The following is a 20,479-nucleotide window of genomic DNA, read 5'->3' on the forward strand; positions in this document are numbered from 1 at the left end:
GTGTGTGTGTGTGCCCTGTGTGTGTGTGCTGTGTGTGTGTGTGCCCTGTGTGCTGTGTGTGTGTGTGCTGTGTGTGTGTGCCCTGTGTGTGTGTGTGCTCTGTGTGTGTGCCCTGTGTGTGTGCTGTGTGTGTGTGCTGTGTGTGTGCTGTGTGTGTGCCATGTGTGTGTGCTCTGTGTGTGTGTGCTCTGTGTGTGTGCGCCCTGTGTGTGTGTGTGCTCTGTGTGTGTGTGTGCCCTGTGTGTGTGTGTGTGCTCTGTGTGTGTGTGCTCTGTGTGTGTGTGCTGTGTGTGTGTGCTGTGTGTGCGCCCTGTGTGTGTGTGTGCTCTGTGTGTGTGCTCTGTGTGTGTGTGTGCCCTGTGTGTGTGCTCTGTGTGTGTGCGCCCTGTGTGTGTGCTGTGTGCCTAGCGCCGGTCTGTGTGTGACCCCGTCCCTGGCCACGTCGCCACTGTCACGATGAAAGTGGCTCCCCCCCCCCCTCCCGGCAGGCGCGAGGTGTCGTGGGGCGCGCCCTTCGTGTCCGTCTCCTCGTTTGTTCTGCCACTCGTCTCAAGTCCGTCGCGTGTGGAGCATCGAGAGCTCCACCCATTGTACGTCTCAGAATCCAACAGCGCGAGATGGTTCGTGAGCAGCTTCTTCGTTTCGCGCACAGACGACGACGGAGCAGGGTGTTGGCTTGCAGAAGATGAGTCAACATTTTTTGTTATTTTACCAGGTAAGGCTCACTGAGCTATGCAGCTCATTTTTTCAGAAGCGACCTGCCCACAAATGATAACTCAACGAAAGTGGCTTATCATGTGGAAATGTATAGCAGCCAAATACTCTAATCGGGGGGGGGGGGGGGGGGGAACGGGAAGACCCGAATAAAAATCCACGCAACCACGGGGAGAGAGACACTCCGGCTTGAAATATACAACAGGGGTCAGGGGTCGGGGTCGAATCCACAACCTCCTACACACCAGGCGAGGGAGTTAACATCTCGACACCGCGGTGACACTGCCACCGGTCGTGGCTGCCAATGCCAAGCCGCCACTGTCCTTCATGCAGAGGGGTGGTCACGGAACGTCGGCCGAGTGAGGTGGCTTCAGCGTAGACAGCCAAGGTAAGGCATCAAACACCGACAAGTACTACGACGGTAGACGCTCATGAACAACACGTGCACATTATGACTCATGAACAACACGTGCACATTATGACTCATGAACAACACGTGCACATTATGACTCATGAACAACACGTGCACATTATGACTCATGAACAACACGTGCACATTATGGCTCATGAACTACACGTGCACATTATGTCTCATGAACAACACGTGCACATTGTGACTCATGAACAACACGTGCACATTATGGCTCATGAACAACACGTGCACATTATGGCTCATGAACAACACGTGCACATTATGGCTCATGAACAACACGTGGACATTATGGCTCATGAACAACACGTGCACATTATGGCTCATGAACAACACGTGCACATTATGGCTCATGAACAACACGTGCACATTATGACTCATGGACAACACGTGCACATTATGTCTCATGAACAACACGTGCACATTATGTCTCATGAACAACACGTGCACATCATGGCTCATGAACAACACGTGCACATTATGGCTCATGAACAACACGTGCACATTATGGCTCATGAACAACACGTGGACATTATGACTCATGAACAACACGTGCACATTATGACTCATGAACAACACGTGCACATTATGTCTCCACAGCATCTCAGCCATTTATAAAGATTCGGACTGCGTTTGCCAACGATCGAACATTCTCCACGTTGGGTGGAGGAGTTTCACGATCGGCGCTTTAGGTCTTCGACGACGGCGCAAGACGAGCGACAGGGCCCATTCCCCCTGTGCAGCAGGAGCACGCGGACTCCGAGATAAGCCTCGAGTCGATGACCTCATCTAGCAAATCAAGGCGGTATCGTTGCAGTAGCGAGGTGTATTTAAATAAAGACGTGGATAGTGATGAGGAAGATGATGTCGATGTCGCAAACACGAACAGCAATAAATCTTGACTTAAAGTCTTTCGTGACTACAGGAATTCATATTCTTTGGGTCTTTCGGTAAAGTCACGTAGATAGGTTCAAAGAAAATAACAAAAAAACTACGACGTTTCGATCGCAACACAAGCGGTCGAAACGTCGTAGATTTTTGTTATTTTCTTTGAACCTATCTACGTGACTTTACCAAAAGACCCAAAGAATACGAACGGCAATGTAACGCACTCTATACACGTCCACATGACATCCGCATTTTAATTAAATTCACAATTGCTCAATATAGCACGTGCTTTCCAAACATCTCTCCAGTTTCGCATGACTATAAGCACGACGAATAGTTGAGTACGAACAAACTGGGACCGGACTAAAGCGAGTGAGAGCGTGGCCGTGTGACTGCGTGACCACGCACGCCACTGCTGGGCCTCTCTCGACACGCGGATTGGAGAGGCGCCGCTTGCAGCAGCAGGGACTCCGCTTGCTCCATCAGGGACTCCGCTAGCTGCATCAGGGACTCCGCTCGCTGCATCAGCGACGCCGCTAGCTGCAGCAGGGACTCCGCTAGCTGCAGCAGGGACTCTGCTTGCTGCAGCAGGGACTCCGCTTGCTGCAGCAGGGACTCCGCTTGCTGCAGCAGGGACTCCGCTAGCTGCAGCAGGGACTCCGCTATCTGCAGCAGGGACTCCGCTAGCTGCAGCAGGGACTCCGCTAGCTGCAGCAGGGACTCCGCTAGCTGCAGCAGGGACTCCGCTAGCTGCAGCAGGGACTCCGCTTGCTGCAGCAGGGACTCCGCTAGCTGCAGCAGGGACTCCGCTAGCTGCAGCAGGGACTCCGCTAGCTGCAGCAGGGACTCCGCTAGCTGCAGCAGGGACTCCGCTAGCTGCAGCAGGGACTCCGCTAGCTGCAGCAGGGACTCCGCTAGCTGCAGCAGGGACTCCGCTTGCTGCAGCAGGGACTCCGCTAGCTGCAGCAGGGACGCCGCTTGCTGCAGCAGGGACTCCGCTAGCTGCAGCAGGGACTCCGCTTGCTCCATCAGGGACTCTGCTAGCTGCAGCAGGGACGCCGCTTGCTGCAGCAGGGACTCCGCTTGCTGCAGCAGGGACTCCGCTTGCTGCAGCAGGGACTCCGCTTGCTCCATCAGGGACGCCGCTTGCTCCATCAGGGACTCCGCTAGCTGCAGCAGGGACTCCGCTAGCTGCAGCAGGGACTCCGCTTGCTGCAGCAGGGACTCCGCTTGCTGCAGCAGGGACTCCGCTTGCTCCATCAGGGACTCCGCTTGCTGCAGCAGGGACTCCGCTTGCTCCATCAGGGACTCCGCTTGCTGCAGCAGGGACTCCGCTTGCTGCAGCAAGGACTCCGCTTGCTCCATCAGGGACTCCGCTTGCTCCATCAGGGACTCCGCTTGCTGCAGCAGGGACTCCGCTTGCTCCATCAGGGACTCCGCTTGCTGCAGCAGGGACTCCGCTTGCTGCAGCAGGGACTCCGCTTGCTGCAGCAGGGACTCCGCTAGCTGCAGCAGGGACTCCGCTTGCTGCAGCAGGGACTCCGCTAGCTGCAGCAGGGACTCCGCTAGCTGCAGCAGGGACTCCGCTAGCTGCAGCAGGGACTCCGCTTGCTGCAGCAGGGACTCCGCTTGCTGCAGCAGGGACCCCGCTAGCTGCAGCAGGGACTCCGCTAGCTGCAGCAGGGACTCCACTTGCTGCAGCAGGGACTCCGCTAGCTGCAGCAGGGACTCCGCTCGCTGCAGCAGGGACTCCGCTTGCTGCAGCAGGGACTCCGCTCGCTGCAGCAGGGACTCCGCTAGCTGCAGCAGGGACTCCGCTAGCTGCAGCAGGGACTCCGCTCGCTGCAGCAGGGACTCCGCTCGCTGCAGCAGGGACTCCGCTAGCTGCAGCAGGGACCCCGCTTGCTGCAGCAGGGACTCCGCTTGCTGCAGCAGGGACTCCGCTAGCTGCAGCAGGGACGCCGCTAGCTGCAGCAGGGACTCCGCTTGCTCCACGGCAGCCACGCGGGTGCCGGCTGAGAGTTGCCCGCGTCCGGCTCCGTCGATGCGCACTCGACGGAGTCTGCGTCTCGCGAGGCTTCTCTTCGATTGCCAAGTCGGGATTCGCTCTTGTGAGAAGGGGCGGGCGGCGGGGGGGTCTCGAAGCTCGCCGAGGACATTGCGAGACGAGCACGTGGCGATGGGGTCATCGCGCGTGCAGGTTTCGGGCCGCTCTTTGCGTTCCCAGAGCTCGCACCTGCTCTGTCGCCTCCACAACGCCGGGAAGAGCGCACCCAACAGGAGGGATGTCGAATTGGGAGGAACTTTAACTCCGTCGGGCCAATTTGCCTCGCGACAAACACCGCGCGTCACTTACTTCGTCCCAGAAACAATCGGGTCTGAGTAGTTCTGTTCAGAATGGAAGCAAAGACAAAGATCCCCCGTCTACCCTTAACAGACTGCTGGGGCAAGTGCTGTTAGCGAGCTCGAGAATGGAACCACACGCAGACACACACACAGAGAACACAATTAATGAGCGGGATTGTTCAGATCCTCGCGTTACAACTTAATCATTTGTTGTTCTTGGCAGCCGCTTTTTAAATGTCTCTCAGACGCCAGCCCGGCGTGAGGGGTCAGGGAGCACTCTGCACTATAAACCCCGACTTCGATTCCTGCTCACGGCCAACACCAGTGACGAATAGCTGAACCGGTCCTGGGCCTGCCCTCGGTCGACTCAGCCTCAAATGATTACCTGGTGCGGTGTGTAGTAAACATCGCCACTGGGGAGACAAAGGCGGCCGGGTGTGGTGCTGGCCATTCACCCCCTCGTGTGCCACAGTGCCGGCCTTCACAGGTGCTACTCGCTAACAGCACTTGCCCCAACAGTCTGCGAGGCTACACGGGGGATCTTTGTCCGAGGGGCTTGGAGCCGTGCGATGGATCGCCCCTCCAGCGACCGAGCGCACCTCGAGGGCCGAGGATGAAGATTTGGTCGAGCAAGGGAAAATCCGCGGTTGGACATCGAGGCCGGTGTCTTTCTCTCGCTCGAACGGCCACGGCGAGACGCGTCGCGAGGTTTGCCACGTGTCCTGGTATCCCCACGAATGATCCTCTCTTTCTGAGGTAGCTGCTGGGCCCCCGGACATCTGTAAGTATTGCCGGGCGATTGCAAGTCTCGATTCTTAGTCTGAGTTTCCCAAACACAATATACTGATAATTGTTCCTCTCGAGACGATGCTCCTGGATGTAAGTTAAAAAAAAGAGCCTCAGACCTCATGGGATTCCTGCAGTCTAAATAATCATTCTGATTCAAATCCAGCTGACAAATCTTCCTTGGTGGTTTGTACCCCAGAGATGGCGGCCCTTCCTGTGGTCTCATCTGTATGGACGTTGAACTTATTTCTCACCGTACGTAGACAACCGTGCTATTCGGAGGTGTGGGGGCAGGACAACAAACTAAACACAATAAGCAGTTCGAAACAATTGAGATTATTTAAAAGCGCATTGTTCCAGTGGCTTCCTAATATATAAAGCAAGAGCGTTCCAGACGGCCGCAGAAACGCGTCTGAAAGCGCCCCGCGATGATGCTCGACTCGGTCATGGCGAGTCGAGGAGGGATGTCGCCTCGACACTTGACGGGCAGCACCACCACGACTGATATTGTCCCGGGCAGGTGGGCGCGCGGATATATAAGGTGTCGAGTGTGCGAAGGGAACACCACAGTTGCTTCAGGGGAACCCAGAGAAGCCTCACTCGACGCAAGTGAATGAGAGCGGTTGAGCATTACTCCTTCCTGATCACTTACAGAGAGCGGCTCTTCTGTTTGCTTTCTAAGAAAATGTGAATTCCAGTGGTTAAAGACTTTCTTTGAAGGTTCTGAATAATCCCACCTATTAGCCTGCCCTGTGTGTGCCTGTCTGTCTCTCGGCTTTGCCTGTGGGCACTGCGCGCATTCCTATCTCATTAAAGAGAAACATTTATAAAGCACAACACAATAGAGAAACGGCGCGGACAAGTCGTCAAAACAGAGTAAAATTACGGGCGCGCTAGGTGGGATTCGCTTAATTGTTTATATATTTAAAAAAAAAAACATTGCCGAAACAAAAACTCGTCGTTTCAGAATATAAGTGCAGGCAGCACGGCGTGGCTGCCTCTGCGTCACGAGGGAGCGCTTGGCCCGGCAGAGCCGTGCTGAGGAACGAGGCGGAGCGCGCTGCGCTGGGGTGGAGGCTGCCGCCTGAAGCCAACTCTCAACTTGGGCGCAAAGCGATCGCCGAGAGGCTGTCGGTGATTTGAACGATTGGACGAGCGCAGGGGGTGTCCTCGCTATACAACTGATGTGGCGCACACGGGCCAAAAGGCCCAACAACGCCATGTGGACAGCAACAGACAGCAACTTTTGAAGGTGCAAGAGAAAAGAGTTCACGTAACAATTCGTCGATGGAAATGTATTATGGCATGCAAGTTACGTGCGCAAGAAATGTGCGTCTCGAGACTGGGTGATTGCTAATGCATACAATTCCACTGCAAATGATGTGCGAATGTCCCTTCAATTTATTAAATATAAATCAGACGAAGCAAACGGGAGAGAACATACCGCATGCAATAAAAAAAAACAATACAGTAAAAACAAGACCGATGTAAATCACTTTGCGAATCTAATTACAGCCCTAAATCATGACAGATAATTGAATCGCTGGGCGAAGGGGAGTTAATCATTACCTGCCTCGAGCACTGATACGCCTGCTCCAGTGCGTGCCCTGGACGAAGCGACGCACCACGCCGCTCAGCGCACCACGCAACTCAGCGCACCACGTCACTCAGCACACCACGCCACTCAGGGCACCACGTCACTCAGCACACCACGCCACTCAGGGCACCACGCCACTCAGGGCACCACGCCACTCAATGCACCACGCCACTCAGGGCACCACGCCACTCAGGGCACCACGCCACTCAAGGCACCACGCCACTCAGGGTACCACGCCACTCAGGGCACCACGCCACTCAGCACACCACGCCACTCAGCGCACCACGCCACTCAGCACACCACGCCACTCAGGGTACCACTCAGCGCACCACGCAACTCAGGGCATCAGGCCACTCAGCGCACCACGTCACTCAGGGCACCACGCCACTCAGGGCACCACGCCACTCAGGGCACCACGCCACTCAGCGCACCACGCACTCAGCGCACCACGCAACTCAGGGCACCACGCCACTCAGCGCACCACGTCACTCAGGGCACCACGCCACTCAGGGCACCACGCCACTCAGGGCACCACGCCACTCAGCGCACCACGCACTCAGCGTACCACGCAACTCAGGGCACCACGCCACTCAGCGCACCACGTCACTCAGGGCACCACGCCACTCAGGGCACCACGCCACTCAGGGCACCACGCCACTCAGCGCACCACGCACTCAGCGTACCACGCAACTCAGGGCACCACGCCACTCAGCGCACCACGCCACTCAGGGCACCACGCACTCAGCGCACCACGCCACTCAGCGCACCATGCCACTCAGCACACCATGCCACTCAGCACACCACGTCACTCAGCGCACCACGTCACTCAGCACACCACGCCACTCAGGGCACCACGCCACTCAGGGCACCACGCCACTCAGCGCACCACGCCACTCAGGGCACCACGCACTCAGGCTGTATTCACAGCTTGCCCCCATGGACTTCTGAGTCATGTGACGGCTGACTGATCTTGGGCTCGGAGTGGAAACTCCTGCTGGAGACCTCCCTGGCACCAGGACACGCCGACGTGACGGCACCAACGCCATCCTGCCTACGCCCTGACATCGTTAGAAGCACCTTGGGGGATCTTTGGTGGAATCTGGCAAAATATGTTCTCAACGTCGATGATATGGATGGGACGGAGCAGACTTTTTTAATATGGAGGAGCGGTAACAGTGGAGACCTGGGTTTGATTCCCGGCCACGGCGAGCATGAGCGTCGTGTGATTTTTGAACCATTCCTGATCCCGTCTTCACCAGCTCACACTGACCAAACTATCACCATAACCGGCACGTCGTAAGGAGGCCTTAGTCCAGCAGCAGATTGACAAAGGGATGTGAATTATGTATTATTACATTAAAAAAAATCTACCAATGAGTTGCCAAAGGATGTAAATTAGCCCGTGCGTAGGTGAACATGTTGCTTGTTCACAGCAGGAAGTCGAGTGATCATGAGAGTCCTCTGTTCACATCAATCCTTTATCTCACGGCACAGCCATCGAATCGCGTGTCCAAGAATGGCGCTTTTCTATTCACACGTTGCACGAACTGTGAATGGTTTACATGGCTAGTGGCTGCCACAAGCACCACGACGTGAACTGAATTGTGACGCTGAATCGCGATCGAACCGCAGGGAGTTTTTTTTTAAATAATCTCTACTGCGAATGTCCCAGAAAGGTTTTATGTATCTTCTTAGCTCCACGCTCACTGTGACGAGGTGCTATTATGGCTCTCTACGTTCTGCGAGCTCAAACAGTTGAACTGATGTAGCTGGTGGGATTGTTAACATGCAACGTGAATACAGTGCCAGACGAGAGGCACTCCAAATGGCAGCAACGGAGAGGCTTGTGAACGGTTGCATCTCGTGCACAGTTTACCTCCATCCATTAAAGTGGCGTCAGAATCAGAACCAGAATATTTATTTATTCTGGAGAAATACGATGAGCTATGAAAAAAAAGATGTCCAGTCGACACGTCCAGTAGCGGTCACAACGCAGGAGGATGCTTCCGTTGCAATGGGAGGTTACATCGCGGTAAATTATATTTCGGGGTTAAATGTGAAACGTGTAGGAGAGAGCGCGAGCCTTCGCGCACCGCACCGCCGGCACGTCTAGCTCGCGCGAGCACGCCCAGCTGCAACAAATTACGCGCAAATGTTTGAGCGTGAAACAATACGCGAGGTTACGAGGAGCAATTACATCAAGACGAGCGTGGGGGCACGGAGAGTCCCCGGCGGGGACCGCGGGGATCGAGCGTTGCCGCCGAGAACGCCGCGCTGCCGACGTCCCTCTCACCTTGCAGACGCACGTGATGCACGGGTTGTTCCAGCTGAAGGGGATCTCCACCGCCTCGCCCTCGTTCGTGCACTTGGCCACCGTGCCTGCGTCGTCGGCACAGCGACAGCGACGAGCGTCATTATCGAAGCCGATGCGATGCGTCCACGGCCGTGTAGTCGGTGCGGCTGTGTGGTTGCTAGTTCTAGGCCAAAATTCGCGTAAAATTACAGAACCTCCCTTTGAGTTGGTGGTCCAAATGAAGAAAAATGGCCACGCGTTCAGTTCTTTTGAACCGGTGGTCTGGATAAGGCTGAGAACTTTGGTTCGTGCGGTGCAACGCATATTTGTGCGTTGTTAAATCATGTTTCATTACGCGTGTTTACATCGCATCGATCACCCTCTCACGGCAATTTTACCACAAGCGTGCGACGTGCCCCAAAATGTTGACGTGGTACTCGCAATCTCTGCTGGACCGAATCTCCCCTCGCTGACAAGCGGCTGCCGCGTTCCGCTGGAGGAGAACGCCCTGTGGCAAAACCTCTGGGAAGCGCTCATGGACACGCGTGCCAACTGCATACCCACATGCGCCCGCGTTCGCAGTTGGCGAGCTTACAGCGAGAGTTTAATTACTTTAGAAATCTACACCCACCAAAAATTCCACCGAGTCTCAACGTCTCTTTGTGTAGGAGAGAGGTCTCGCGTGTAGCGAACGTTGCAGTCTCATTTCTGATATATTCACACACGACAAGAAACGCGTTTACAGAGACCCCACGGGTGCCGGAGAGCACTCGTGGGGTCTCTGATGGGTGGAAACTCTCATCACGATCACACAGAACTCTAATAACGATCACACAGAACTCTCATCACGATCACACAGAACTCTCATCACGACCACACAGAACTCTAATAACGATCACACAGAACTCTCATCACGATCACACAGAACTCTCATCACGACCACACAGAACTCTCATCACGATCACACAGAACTCTCATCACGATCACACAGAACTCTCATCACGATCACACAGAACTCTCATCACGATCACACAGAACTCTCATCACGATCACACAGAACTCTCATCACGATCACACAGAACTCTCATCACGATCACACAGAACTCTCATCACGATCACACAGAACTCTAACCACTATACCACGGAAATCTCACCACGACACCACCGAAATCTAACTGCAATACCACAGAAATCGAACCACCATACCACGGAATTCCAACCGCAATACCACGGAAATCTAAGTGCTACACCACGTAACTCTGACCCCTATGTTATGTAACTCTAACTCGTGCCTAACCACCCGGTCAGGGGACACTCCGCCATCTGCGGTGTAGAGGGAGGAGTCGTGCCAATATTACTTATTTGAAAATAAATAAATATCTGAGTCCTCTGTGTGTGTAATCATGTTTTCCCTTTGTGCGGGCTTCAAAACAACTCACTGATTATAACTGCCATGCGGCAATTATTAGTGACTCACAGTGATCAGAGATAATAATGATGATGAGGCATCTTGTGTAGTAGAACCCTCGTAGGGTGGGCTAGTGCCAAAGTTACATCGGTTACGTTCCAGTAACGTATCAGAGCAGAAGGCACATCTGTCCACGCACTCCGCTACGAAACCAGGCATCTGAGTTCAATCCCCGGTCGTGGCTACCATCAGCGGCGAGTGATATCATGTCGGTCCCTGGCTCCCCATGCGCAATCCGCATGGCTGACGAGGCCTTTATCCGGCAGTTGATTGAGAAGAGCTGCAAAGTGACGTTTATTAATATTCTGTTGGAATGTTTAATCAACGCGCTTCTGTTTATAGAAGTAACTAAAATTACAAAGTTTTCCGATGCGAGTGAATTATTGTTTACATGTTTTGTATACAGTGGTATACAGTGTTTGCGTGCGCAGTCATTTGACGGTGGCCCGTTCTACGGAACCCACCCAGGGAACTTTCTCTCAGTCCCCCCCCACCCCTCCCCCAACAACTCCCGGCGATTTTTACATCGCCGCGAGTGGCGGGGAAGCGGCCGTCGCTCGTCCCGCGTGGCTTGCCGGGGCCCTGCTGGTCCCCCTACCCAGCGGCCCTGCCGCTTACGTGACGCGCCCGAGTCACGTGGTGAGCGGTCCTGTGACGCGGGGCGTCCCGAGTTGGACTCCCGGGCGCGTCACGCGCAGGTCGGGCGTGACGCTTGGACGGCGTGCGAGTCAAAATCCCATCATTCGCTCAGCCCATCACATCTCTTTGGCCAGTAAAATCGGTACACGACGGTGGGCATCACGCAGGCGATGCCAACAATCAATCAATTGTTCTCTGTAAAAAATAAAAAAACGGTCCTCATCACAGGAACGTGGAATGAGCAGCGATGAATGACTCGAATCACGGAGAAGCATGGAGCAACGACAGTAGCCACAGTCGAGTGAAGAGTGCACCACCTTGCTCCACCTTGCTCCACCTTGCACTACCTGGCACTACCTTGCACCACCTTGCTCCACCTGGCACTACCTGGCACTACCTTGCTCCACTTGTTCCACCTTGCACTACCTTGCACCACCTTGCTCCACCTTGCTCCAACTTGCTCCACCTTGCACTACCTTACAACCACCTGGCACTACCTTGCACCACCTTGCTCCACCTTGCACTACCTTGCTCCATCTTGCTCCACCTTGCACCACCTTGCACCACCTTGCACCACCTTGCTCCACCTTGCACTACCTTGCACTACCTTGCTCCATCTTGCTCCACCTTGCACCACCTTGCACTAGCTTACAACCACCTTGCACCACCTTGCTCCACCTTGCACTACCTTACACCACCTTGCTCCACATTGCTCCACCTTACACCACCTTGCTCCACCTTGCACGGACGTCAAGTTCATATCCCGCGACCGGGGCCGGGTGGCCATGCTGCCTCTGAGCCATCGGAGGTCACGGCCGTCCATCACCAAGTCGCGAGTTGTCTATAGAACATTTACTGTGAACTCACTCCAATAGTATGTCGAAAGCACTGCAGTGCAAAGCCATTAACAACAATGTTCATTCACGGGCCACTGTCAATCCAATGATGGATGAAGGTTTCCTCACACCCATGTTTATCAAGGGGAGTATTTGTTTTAACCATACTTCACCAGAGGTGGTGAAGGGTGGTGTGGGGGGGTGGGTCTAGACGTGGTTCAGACGTCGCTCACGAATCAAGTCGTTTGCTTTGGCTGGGAATCGAACTCAGGCAGCCAGACTCATACCACAGCGACCAGCCCACCAACAACACCCCGCCTCACTCAACCTCTAAACATCAAACCCCATAGGCATCGCTGTTGGTAATTAAGGGAAATGTTTGGCCAGCAAGGCATAATATATGTGTATGTTGTATCACATTTCGAATTGACTCGGCCCCCATATTGTAGATGGAGTGTCCTTGCCAATAACATCTGGCAGCCCAAGCAGTATTGTACAATCCTTACTGCTGATGAAGTTGACGTTTATTTTGCGTAACGAGGTGAGAACTCAAAGAGACCAGGATAATCTTGATTTGAAGCTTTCGATACTGCAGGAATCCATACTCTTTGGTTCTTTCGGTAAAGTCACGTGGGTATAAAAATAATAGATCACGACGTTTCGATCGCAACACAGGCGACCGCCATCAGGCGGAACCGATACAGCAGGACAACTGCTGATTTAGGAGAAAGATCTGCGAACAACAAGAGCTTATAAAGGATTTTGGTGGGCTCAGCCCACTTACCCCTGGGGTTGAGCCCACCAAACCCCTTTATAAGCTCTTGTTGCTAGCAGATCTTTCTCCTAAATCAGCAGTTGTCTTGCTGTATCGGTTCCGCCTGATGACGGTCGCTTGTGTTGCGATCGAAATGTCGTGATTTATTTTCTTTTATTTCTACCTACGTGACTTTACCGAAAGAACCAAGGAGTATGGAGACCAGGTTAAGTTTCATTTGCAAGAGTGACCTGGGGCAATGGTCGCGATGCGACGTCCCCAATTCGAATCCCGGAGGCGGAATCCGGCCGAGCGTTTCCTCGCGAACGCCGCTGGTTCGTGTTGGTGTGAGACGCGAGTAGTTCTGCTGGACTAGGGATTGTTTTATTTGCGTGCGGTGGAGAGGCAGAGGGAGACGCGTTTACTCGGGTATTTAATTTCCGCTTCATTAGCCGGGCGTGGTTGAGCATCCATCCAGCGCTTCGGATGCAAGGGTTTCTGGATCACGCAGATTTGTAAAACTCCCACCAAACTCGCTGGACTGCAAGGTGACCAGGACATGGTAGGAGAGCATGTGGATTTACGAATTCATCTGTGCACACAAGCTATTATTATTATCCCATTGCACGCGTGGAGGGTTTTAGACAGGCACCCTGGTTCCTTGCCGTATTTTGAACATTTTTTTAATGGAATAGGCCACAGCTCTCAATCAATGCAGGGGGGCCCGACCTCAAGCCTCGTCCCCAGGACAAACAACCGCGAGCGGGCGTGAGGGTGACAGAGCCCCGGCAGACTGCTGCTGCTGCTGCTGCCAACCTGCTGCCACTCGTGCACACATCGCCCCTCACTGGCGGCAGATCAACTCGCTACGTCGCTCGCACGGCGGGCAACGGCGCAGCGATGAAGAAACCACCGCGAGCCGCTCCTACCCCAGCAGCGTCCGCGCCGTGCACCACTATCACCACCACTACCACCACACCACCACCACCACACTACCACCACACCAGCACCACACTACCACCACCACCACCACCACCACACAACCACCACCACCACACCACCACCACCACACTACCACAACACCAGCACCACACTACCACCACCACACCACCACCACCAGACCACCACCACACCACACCACCACACTACCACCACCACATCACCACCACACCACCACCACACCACCACCAAACCACCACCACACCACCACCACCACACCACCACACTACCACCACACCACCACCACACCACCACCACACCACCACCACACCACCACACCACCACCACACCACCACCACCACACCACCACACTACCACCACACCACCACCACACCACCACCACACCACCACACCACCACCACCAAACCACCACCACCACACTACCACCATCACACCACCACCACCACCACACCACCACCACACCACACCACCACACCACCATCACACCACCACAACCACCACGACGACGGTGGTCGTCAGTGTCGTGACGTCGTGCGCAGTGGCCCCGGCTCGCTATAGGATAAGAACGCGAAGTGGCACCGCGCCAATTCCACTCGGCGTACAGATGACGACTGCTGGTATACTGCACAGGCTTCACTCTCACAAGGATCACAGCAGTACACGCAACGGGCATGTCCACTGTGACACAGCCCACAGTTAGCAGGTGCGACAACGCCACGGCCAGCGGTGTGTGCGTTGGTACAAAGCAGTCATGAGGAACCGTTCATGACTCGTGAGACGTTACCACTTGGCCAGGTGACACGATTTGATAAGCGGGTGATACAATTGTGGTCGAGTGACACTGCTGAGACCACGTGACATTGCTGTGACCAGGCGACATTGTTGTGACCAGGCGACATTGCTGAGACCAGGCGACATTGTTGTGACCAGGCGACATTGTTGTGACCAGGCGCATTGTTGTGACCAGGCGACATTGTTGTGACCAGGCGACATTGCTGAGACCAGGCGACATTGCTGTGACCAGGCGACATTGTTGTGACCAGGCGACATTGTTGTGACCTGTCGGCATTGTTGTGACCAGGCGACATTGTTGTGACCAGGCGACATTGTTGTGACCAAGCGACATTGTTGTGACCAGGCGACACTGTTGTGACCAGGCGACATTGTTGTGACCAGGCGACATTGTTGTGACCAGGCGACATTGTTGTGACCAAGCGACATTGCTGTGACCAGGCGACATTGCTGTGACCAGGCGACATTGCTGTGACCAGGCGGCATTGGTGTGACCAGGCGACATTGCTGTGACAAGGCGACATTGTTGTGACCAGGCGACATTGTTGTGACCAGGCGGCATTGTTGTGACCAGGCGACATTGCTGTGACCAGGCGACATTGCTGTGACCAGGCGACATTGCTGTGACCAGGCGACATTGCTGTGACCAGGCGACATTGTTGTGACCAGGCGACATTGCTGTGACCAGGCGACATTGTTGTGACCAGGCGACATTGCTGAGACCAGGCGACATTGTTGGGACCAGGCGACATTGTTGTGACCAGGCGCATTGTTGTGACCAGGCGACATTGTTGTGACCAGGCGACATTGCTGAGACCAGGCGACATTGCTGTGACCAGGCGACATTGTTGTGACCAGGCGACATTGTTGTGCCCTGTCGGCATTGTTGTGACCAGGCGACATTGTTGTGACCAGGCGACATTGTTGTGACCAAGCGACATTGTTGTGACCAGGCGACACTGTTGTGACCAGGCGACATTGTTGTGACCAGGCGACATTGTTGTGACCAGGCGACATTGTTGTGACCAAGCGACATTGTTGTGACCAGGCGGCATTGTTGTGACCAGGCGACATTGCTGTGATCAGGCGACATTGCTGTGACCAGGCGACATTGCTGTGACCAGGCGACATTGCTGTGACCAGGCGACATTGCTGTGACCAGGCGACATTGCTGTGACCTGGCGACATTGTTGTGACCAGGCGACATTTCTGAGAATTCCTCGGCTGAGCCATTTCTCGCTGCCCCGCGCATTAAGTGACAGCGCATGCCAACGTAGCGCTGGCAGTGAATGTGAACACCGCCGTGTATCCAGCAATCACAACCACTTCGTGCCATTACCAACAGCGCATGTCGGGTTCAGGGCGTCCGTGACCCACGATCACAACATTCTGAATATCTCCCACGTGCTAAATTACACAACACGGAGAGGGGTGGCGCAGTAGTTGGCGCACCCGGTCCCCTGTGAGCCAATCCCGAACACGGCTAACATTACGACTGGCGGAGCGTGTTACCCGAACCGATCAGCGTCGCCATCGCGCGCTGACCAGCGTGGTGAAGCACCAACAACAAACCTGCGTGGACGGCGTGGGGAGAAGGCTTCCATCCAGCAGTGGATTGACAAAGGGCTGCGGGTTTGCTATTGCATTGACGTGCCGACTTGGGACAAATTTCCCCCAGAGGGAATTCAACCGCGCCGCACGGAACTGCTGCGCGCACACGCACGCCTTGTGCGGAGATGATGCTCGTATGGACAAATACAATAATCGATAACGTCCCAATTACTCCGCCGTCGACAAAGATTTCTCCGCGTAGTCTACACAGACTGTTGGGGCAAGTGCTGTTGGCGAGTGGGCCAAACAGCACGCCCGTCCGCCTTTGGCTCCCCAATGCTGATGCTTGTTTTACACCGTACCGGGTATGGTACTCATTTAAGAATGAGTCGACCTCGGGGGGAAGCCCAGGATCGGTTCAAATATGCGCTACTGTTATTGGCCGTGAGCGCGAATCGGACTCGGGTCGCCGCTGGCTTGGTAGCGCAGCGCGCTTGAACCCCTCCGCTGAGGACTCGCACCGGTCACATCGGGCAGACGCAGACGCGGGTTGGTTTGGTTGTTAACAAGGCGACACTGCTGCTGCTGCTGAAGAGACTCGCAACGTCTAAACAGCTGAAACGAAGCAATGCGACCAGCGACGTGATGATACCCGTCTCACCAAGAAGTCCCATTACCCCGGAGAGCACGACTGGGTCGTCTTGTTTCAGGAGGGCAGTGCAACGGGACGCTTGGCCAGCGCCGTAATCGATTAGCCGTGGTGCAGCAGGACAAGGGGCCGATGCACTCTCACGGTGATCCCATCGTTGGTAATGAAACAAAACCTGATTGTAATTACTAAATACATACAAATAGTATTATTGCGCTTACAGAATAGTTAATGACGTGTGAACATTTACGAACGGTTGGAACAACGCTTGTTGTCCTTCAGCCGCACCGCTGGTTAGCACGGTTGGCTACGTACGGCGCGAAAGAAGTTCAACACACAATAGATCAACGTTACTGTGAAACTCGGGACAAATCCCCACCGATTCCATCTCCCCATTGGAATCTCGGACCCAGTGGTGAGGAAGTCGGCGTTCGCATGTGGGGTCTAGTCCGTGCATGGGAGAACCACTCTCATCTTTATCTCGTATTTATTTTAAGACATTGAAGGATCGCATTGTCAATCGCAATGTAAGGATATGGAGCCCTGCTGCAATGCGTATGAGAACACGTGATGTCCATGTGTGTACTGTGTGTGTGTGATGTCCACGTGTGTAGTTGGTGTGTGTGTGATGTCCATGTGTGTACTGTGTGTGTGATGTCCATGTGTACTGTGTGTGTGTGATGTCCATGTGTGTACTGTGTGTCTGTGATGTCCACGTATGTACTGTGTGTGTGATGTCCATGTGTACTGTGTGTGTGTGATGTCCATGTGTGTACTGTGTATGTGTGATGTCCATGTGTGTACTGTGTGTGTGTGATGTCCATGTGTGTACTGTGTGTGATGTCCATGTGTGTACTGTGTATGTGTGATGTCCATGTGTGTACTGTGTGTGTGTGATGTCCACGTGTGTACTGTGTGTTGCGATGTCCATGTGTGTACTGTGTGTCTGTGATGTCCATGTGTGCACTTGGTGTGTGTGATGTCCATGTGTGTACTGTGTGTGTGTGATGTCCATGTGTGTACTGTGTGTGTGTAATGTCCATGTGTGTACTGTGTATGTGTGATGTCCACGTGTGTACTGTGTGTGTGATGTCCATGTATGTACTGTGTGTGTGATGTCCATGTGTGTGCTTGGTGTGTGTGTGATGTCCATGTGTGTACTGTGTGTGTGATGTCCATGTGTGTACTGTGTGTGTGTGATGTCCACGTGTGTACTGTGTGTGATGTCCACGTGTGTACTTGGTGTGTGTGATGTCCATGTGTGTACTGTGTGTGTGTGTGTGTGATGTCCATGTGTGTACTGTGTGTGTGATGTCCACGTGTGTACTGTGTGTGTGATGTCCACGTGTGTACTTGGTGTGTGTGATGTCCATGTGTGTACTGTGTGTGTGATGTCCATGTGTGTACTTGGTGTGTGTGATGTCCATGTGTGTACTGTGTGTGTGATGTCCACGTGTGTACTGTGTGCGTGTGTTGTCCACGTGTGTACTGTGTGTGTGTGTGATGTCCACGTGTGTACTGTGTGTGTGATGTCCACGTGTGTTCTTGGTTTGTGTGATATCCACGTGTGTAGTTGGTGTGTGTGTGATGTCCACGTGTGTTCTTTGTGTGTGTGATATCCACGTGTGTAGTTGGTGTGTGTGTGATGTCCACGTGTGTACTCGGGCTGTGTGTGATGTCCACGTGTGTACTGTGTGTGTGCTGTCCACGTGTGTACTCGGGCTGTGTGTGATGTCCACGTGTGTACTTGGTGTGGGTGTGTTGTGATGCAGGCGTGTTTACGGAATATAACCAAACACACCACGAGCACGCGTGTACACTGCGGCGCTGCTCTGTGGGGTGTTCGACTCATGACAAATTGTCACAAGATCAAATCCCCGTGCAGGGCCGACTCAGCGTGCCACCCCTCCAGGGCTGCTACGTTGACGAGCATTGTGTGGAACGACAATTGTGGTCGTCCACCGTAGAAATGTGGAATTTCCACCACTGACCAAGGGCCGCCAACCGAGATGAGCGCCGGCCCTCTGCGGCATTTGGGCACGTGAGTAGTAAGTGTCGCCGCGACGTGCACGCGTGAGCCCTGCCTGCCACTCCTGAACCCTGCTTAGGGCGCGTGAACCCTACCCGGCACGCGTGAGAACCCTGCCTGGCACGCGCGTGAACCCTACCCGGCACGCGCGTGAACCCTACCCGGCACGCGTGAGCCCTACTTGAGGCGCGTGAACCCTCCCCGGCAGGCGCGTGAACCCTACCTGCCAAGAGCTGTGCCGGTGCGGGGGAGAGCACGCACATGTGGGTGAGCGTGAGCAGCGCCCACACCCAGCCGGCGCCGCGGCACCCGGCACACGCCATCGTGCTCCCTGTGGCAGCAGCAGGGGCAGCAGGGGCAGCAGCAGCGGCAGTCTGCGTGGCCACGGACTGGCACAGCCTGGGTTATCGTCCCGCAGCTTCTCCTCCCTCTTGTCGATTATGAAATCACCGCCGATGCCCGAGTGAGGAGGAGAGGCTTCTCATTGTCCGTGGGTCCGTGCCGGCGTGCTGGAGTGGCGCTGTGCAGAGCCCTCGCGATCGGCTCACGCTGACGATGGCACAGGGAGACGCTCCAGGGTCGAGAGAGGAGGTCCCGGGGTCCGCGGGGAGGGATGCTCGCTGGGGCCCCCTGGGTCGCGGCGGCTGCGAGCGGCGCGCGGCGCGGATTGCGCCCCTCTGGGCACCGCGACTTTGTTTTGAAAAGTGCCGAGCGCGGAGGCGAGGCGGGGCCACGAAAATTCGGCGGACGCCGCTCAGCGAATCCGCCCGCGGGGGCGCCCGCCCGCCCCGCCGACCCCGGCGTAGGTCCTGGGGACCCGGCCCAGCCTCGCCGCGTGGCCCCTCTCCCCCCGCGGCCCCCACCCCCTGCCCCCCCCCCCCGCGACGTCAAAATCTCTGCCGCCTCTGGCATTGCGCAACGCGCGGCGCCGCCGCCGCCGCTGTGCGCGAGGAGGAAGAGCGTCTCGCTCCCTGCGAGTGGCCACAACGCGACTCCACCACTCACGCAGCGGTGCTGACCAGCGCCCTGGCTGGCGAGACGAAGTCGTCGCTCTCAGCCTGCCCGCCCCTTCGCCTCCTCGATAGGCGGCGGTGTGAGCCGTGATGGCGAGCGCGCATCCACCCGCCCGTCGATAGGAAACGAGTCGGCATATTGACTAACACACGTTGTGGTGCCGTACACAATGTGATAGCACGAAACGAGCGTGCACCCACGATGGCCTAACCGCTCTCACGTGCTCACGGGTGAGAGCGGTTAGAGAGGAATTGTTGAGCGCAATGAGACCCGGGGTCTAAGTGGGAGTGGGAGCAAGCACGTGGGCCGTGTCCACGTGGACGGTGTCACAGTGGAGCAGGCGGTGTCAACCTTTAAAAGTGACGCTTTCTTAAAAGGCCTTGTGAGAACGACTCACAGACTTTATTGAATCCAATGCTTTATGGGGGAAGGGGGTGGGGGTCCCTCTACGCTATGTGGACATGGGGGGCTCTTTGACCATACTTCACCAGTCTTGATACTTCACCAATCTGGTCCGTGCGGATTGAAGAGAGATTGGCGGTGGCCCTTCTTCATAGCACGTCGACTTATGTGTAAATAACGTGTTGTCGTTAATGTTGGTGATGATGTTGTTGATGATGATGATGTTGTTGATGATGATGTTGTCGATGATGATGTTGTTGATGTTGATGAGTAAGATGTTAAACTTTGATTTAAAGCATTCGTGACTGTAGGGATTCATATTCTTGGTTCT

The 20,479-nt window shown here is 55.0% G+C and overlaps 1 protein-coding gene across 1 annotated transcript in view; it reads right to left on the bottom strand.

Moving 5' to 3' along the window:
• The window catches only part of BMPER (BMP binding endothelial regulator), a 57,277-nt gene extending 37,819 nt beyond the window's left edge, over positions 1–19,458 (bottom strand). Inside the window, exons 1-2 of the mRNA XM_076066211.1 lie at positions 18,956–19,458; positions 9,055–9,140 (exon numbers count right to left, since the gene is read on the bottom strand). Of these exons, the coding sequence (XP_075922326.1) occupies positions 9,055–9,140; positions 18,956–19,055 (186 nt within the window). The 5' untranslated portion in view covers positions 19,056–19,458. The remainder of the gene's footprint in view (positions 1–9,054; positions 9,141–18,955) is intronic.
• Positions 19,459–20,479: the final 1,021 nt, after the last annotated feature.

Source organism: Petromyzon marinus, chromosome 10, assembly GCF_048934315.1.
Source record: "Petromyzon marinus isolate PM22_M1 ecotype Great Lakes invasive population chromosome 10, UKy_Petmar_22M1.pri1.0, whole genome shotgun sequence".
Classification (NCBI taxonomy): Eukaryota; Metazoa; Chordata; class Hyperoartia; order Petromyzontiformes; family Petromyzontidae; genus Petromyzon; species Petromyzon marinus.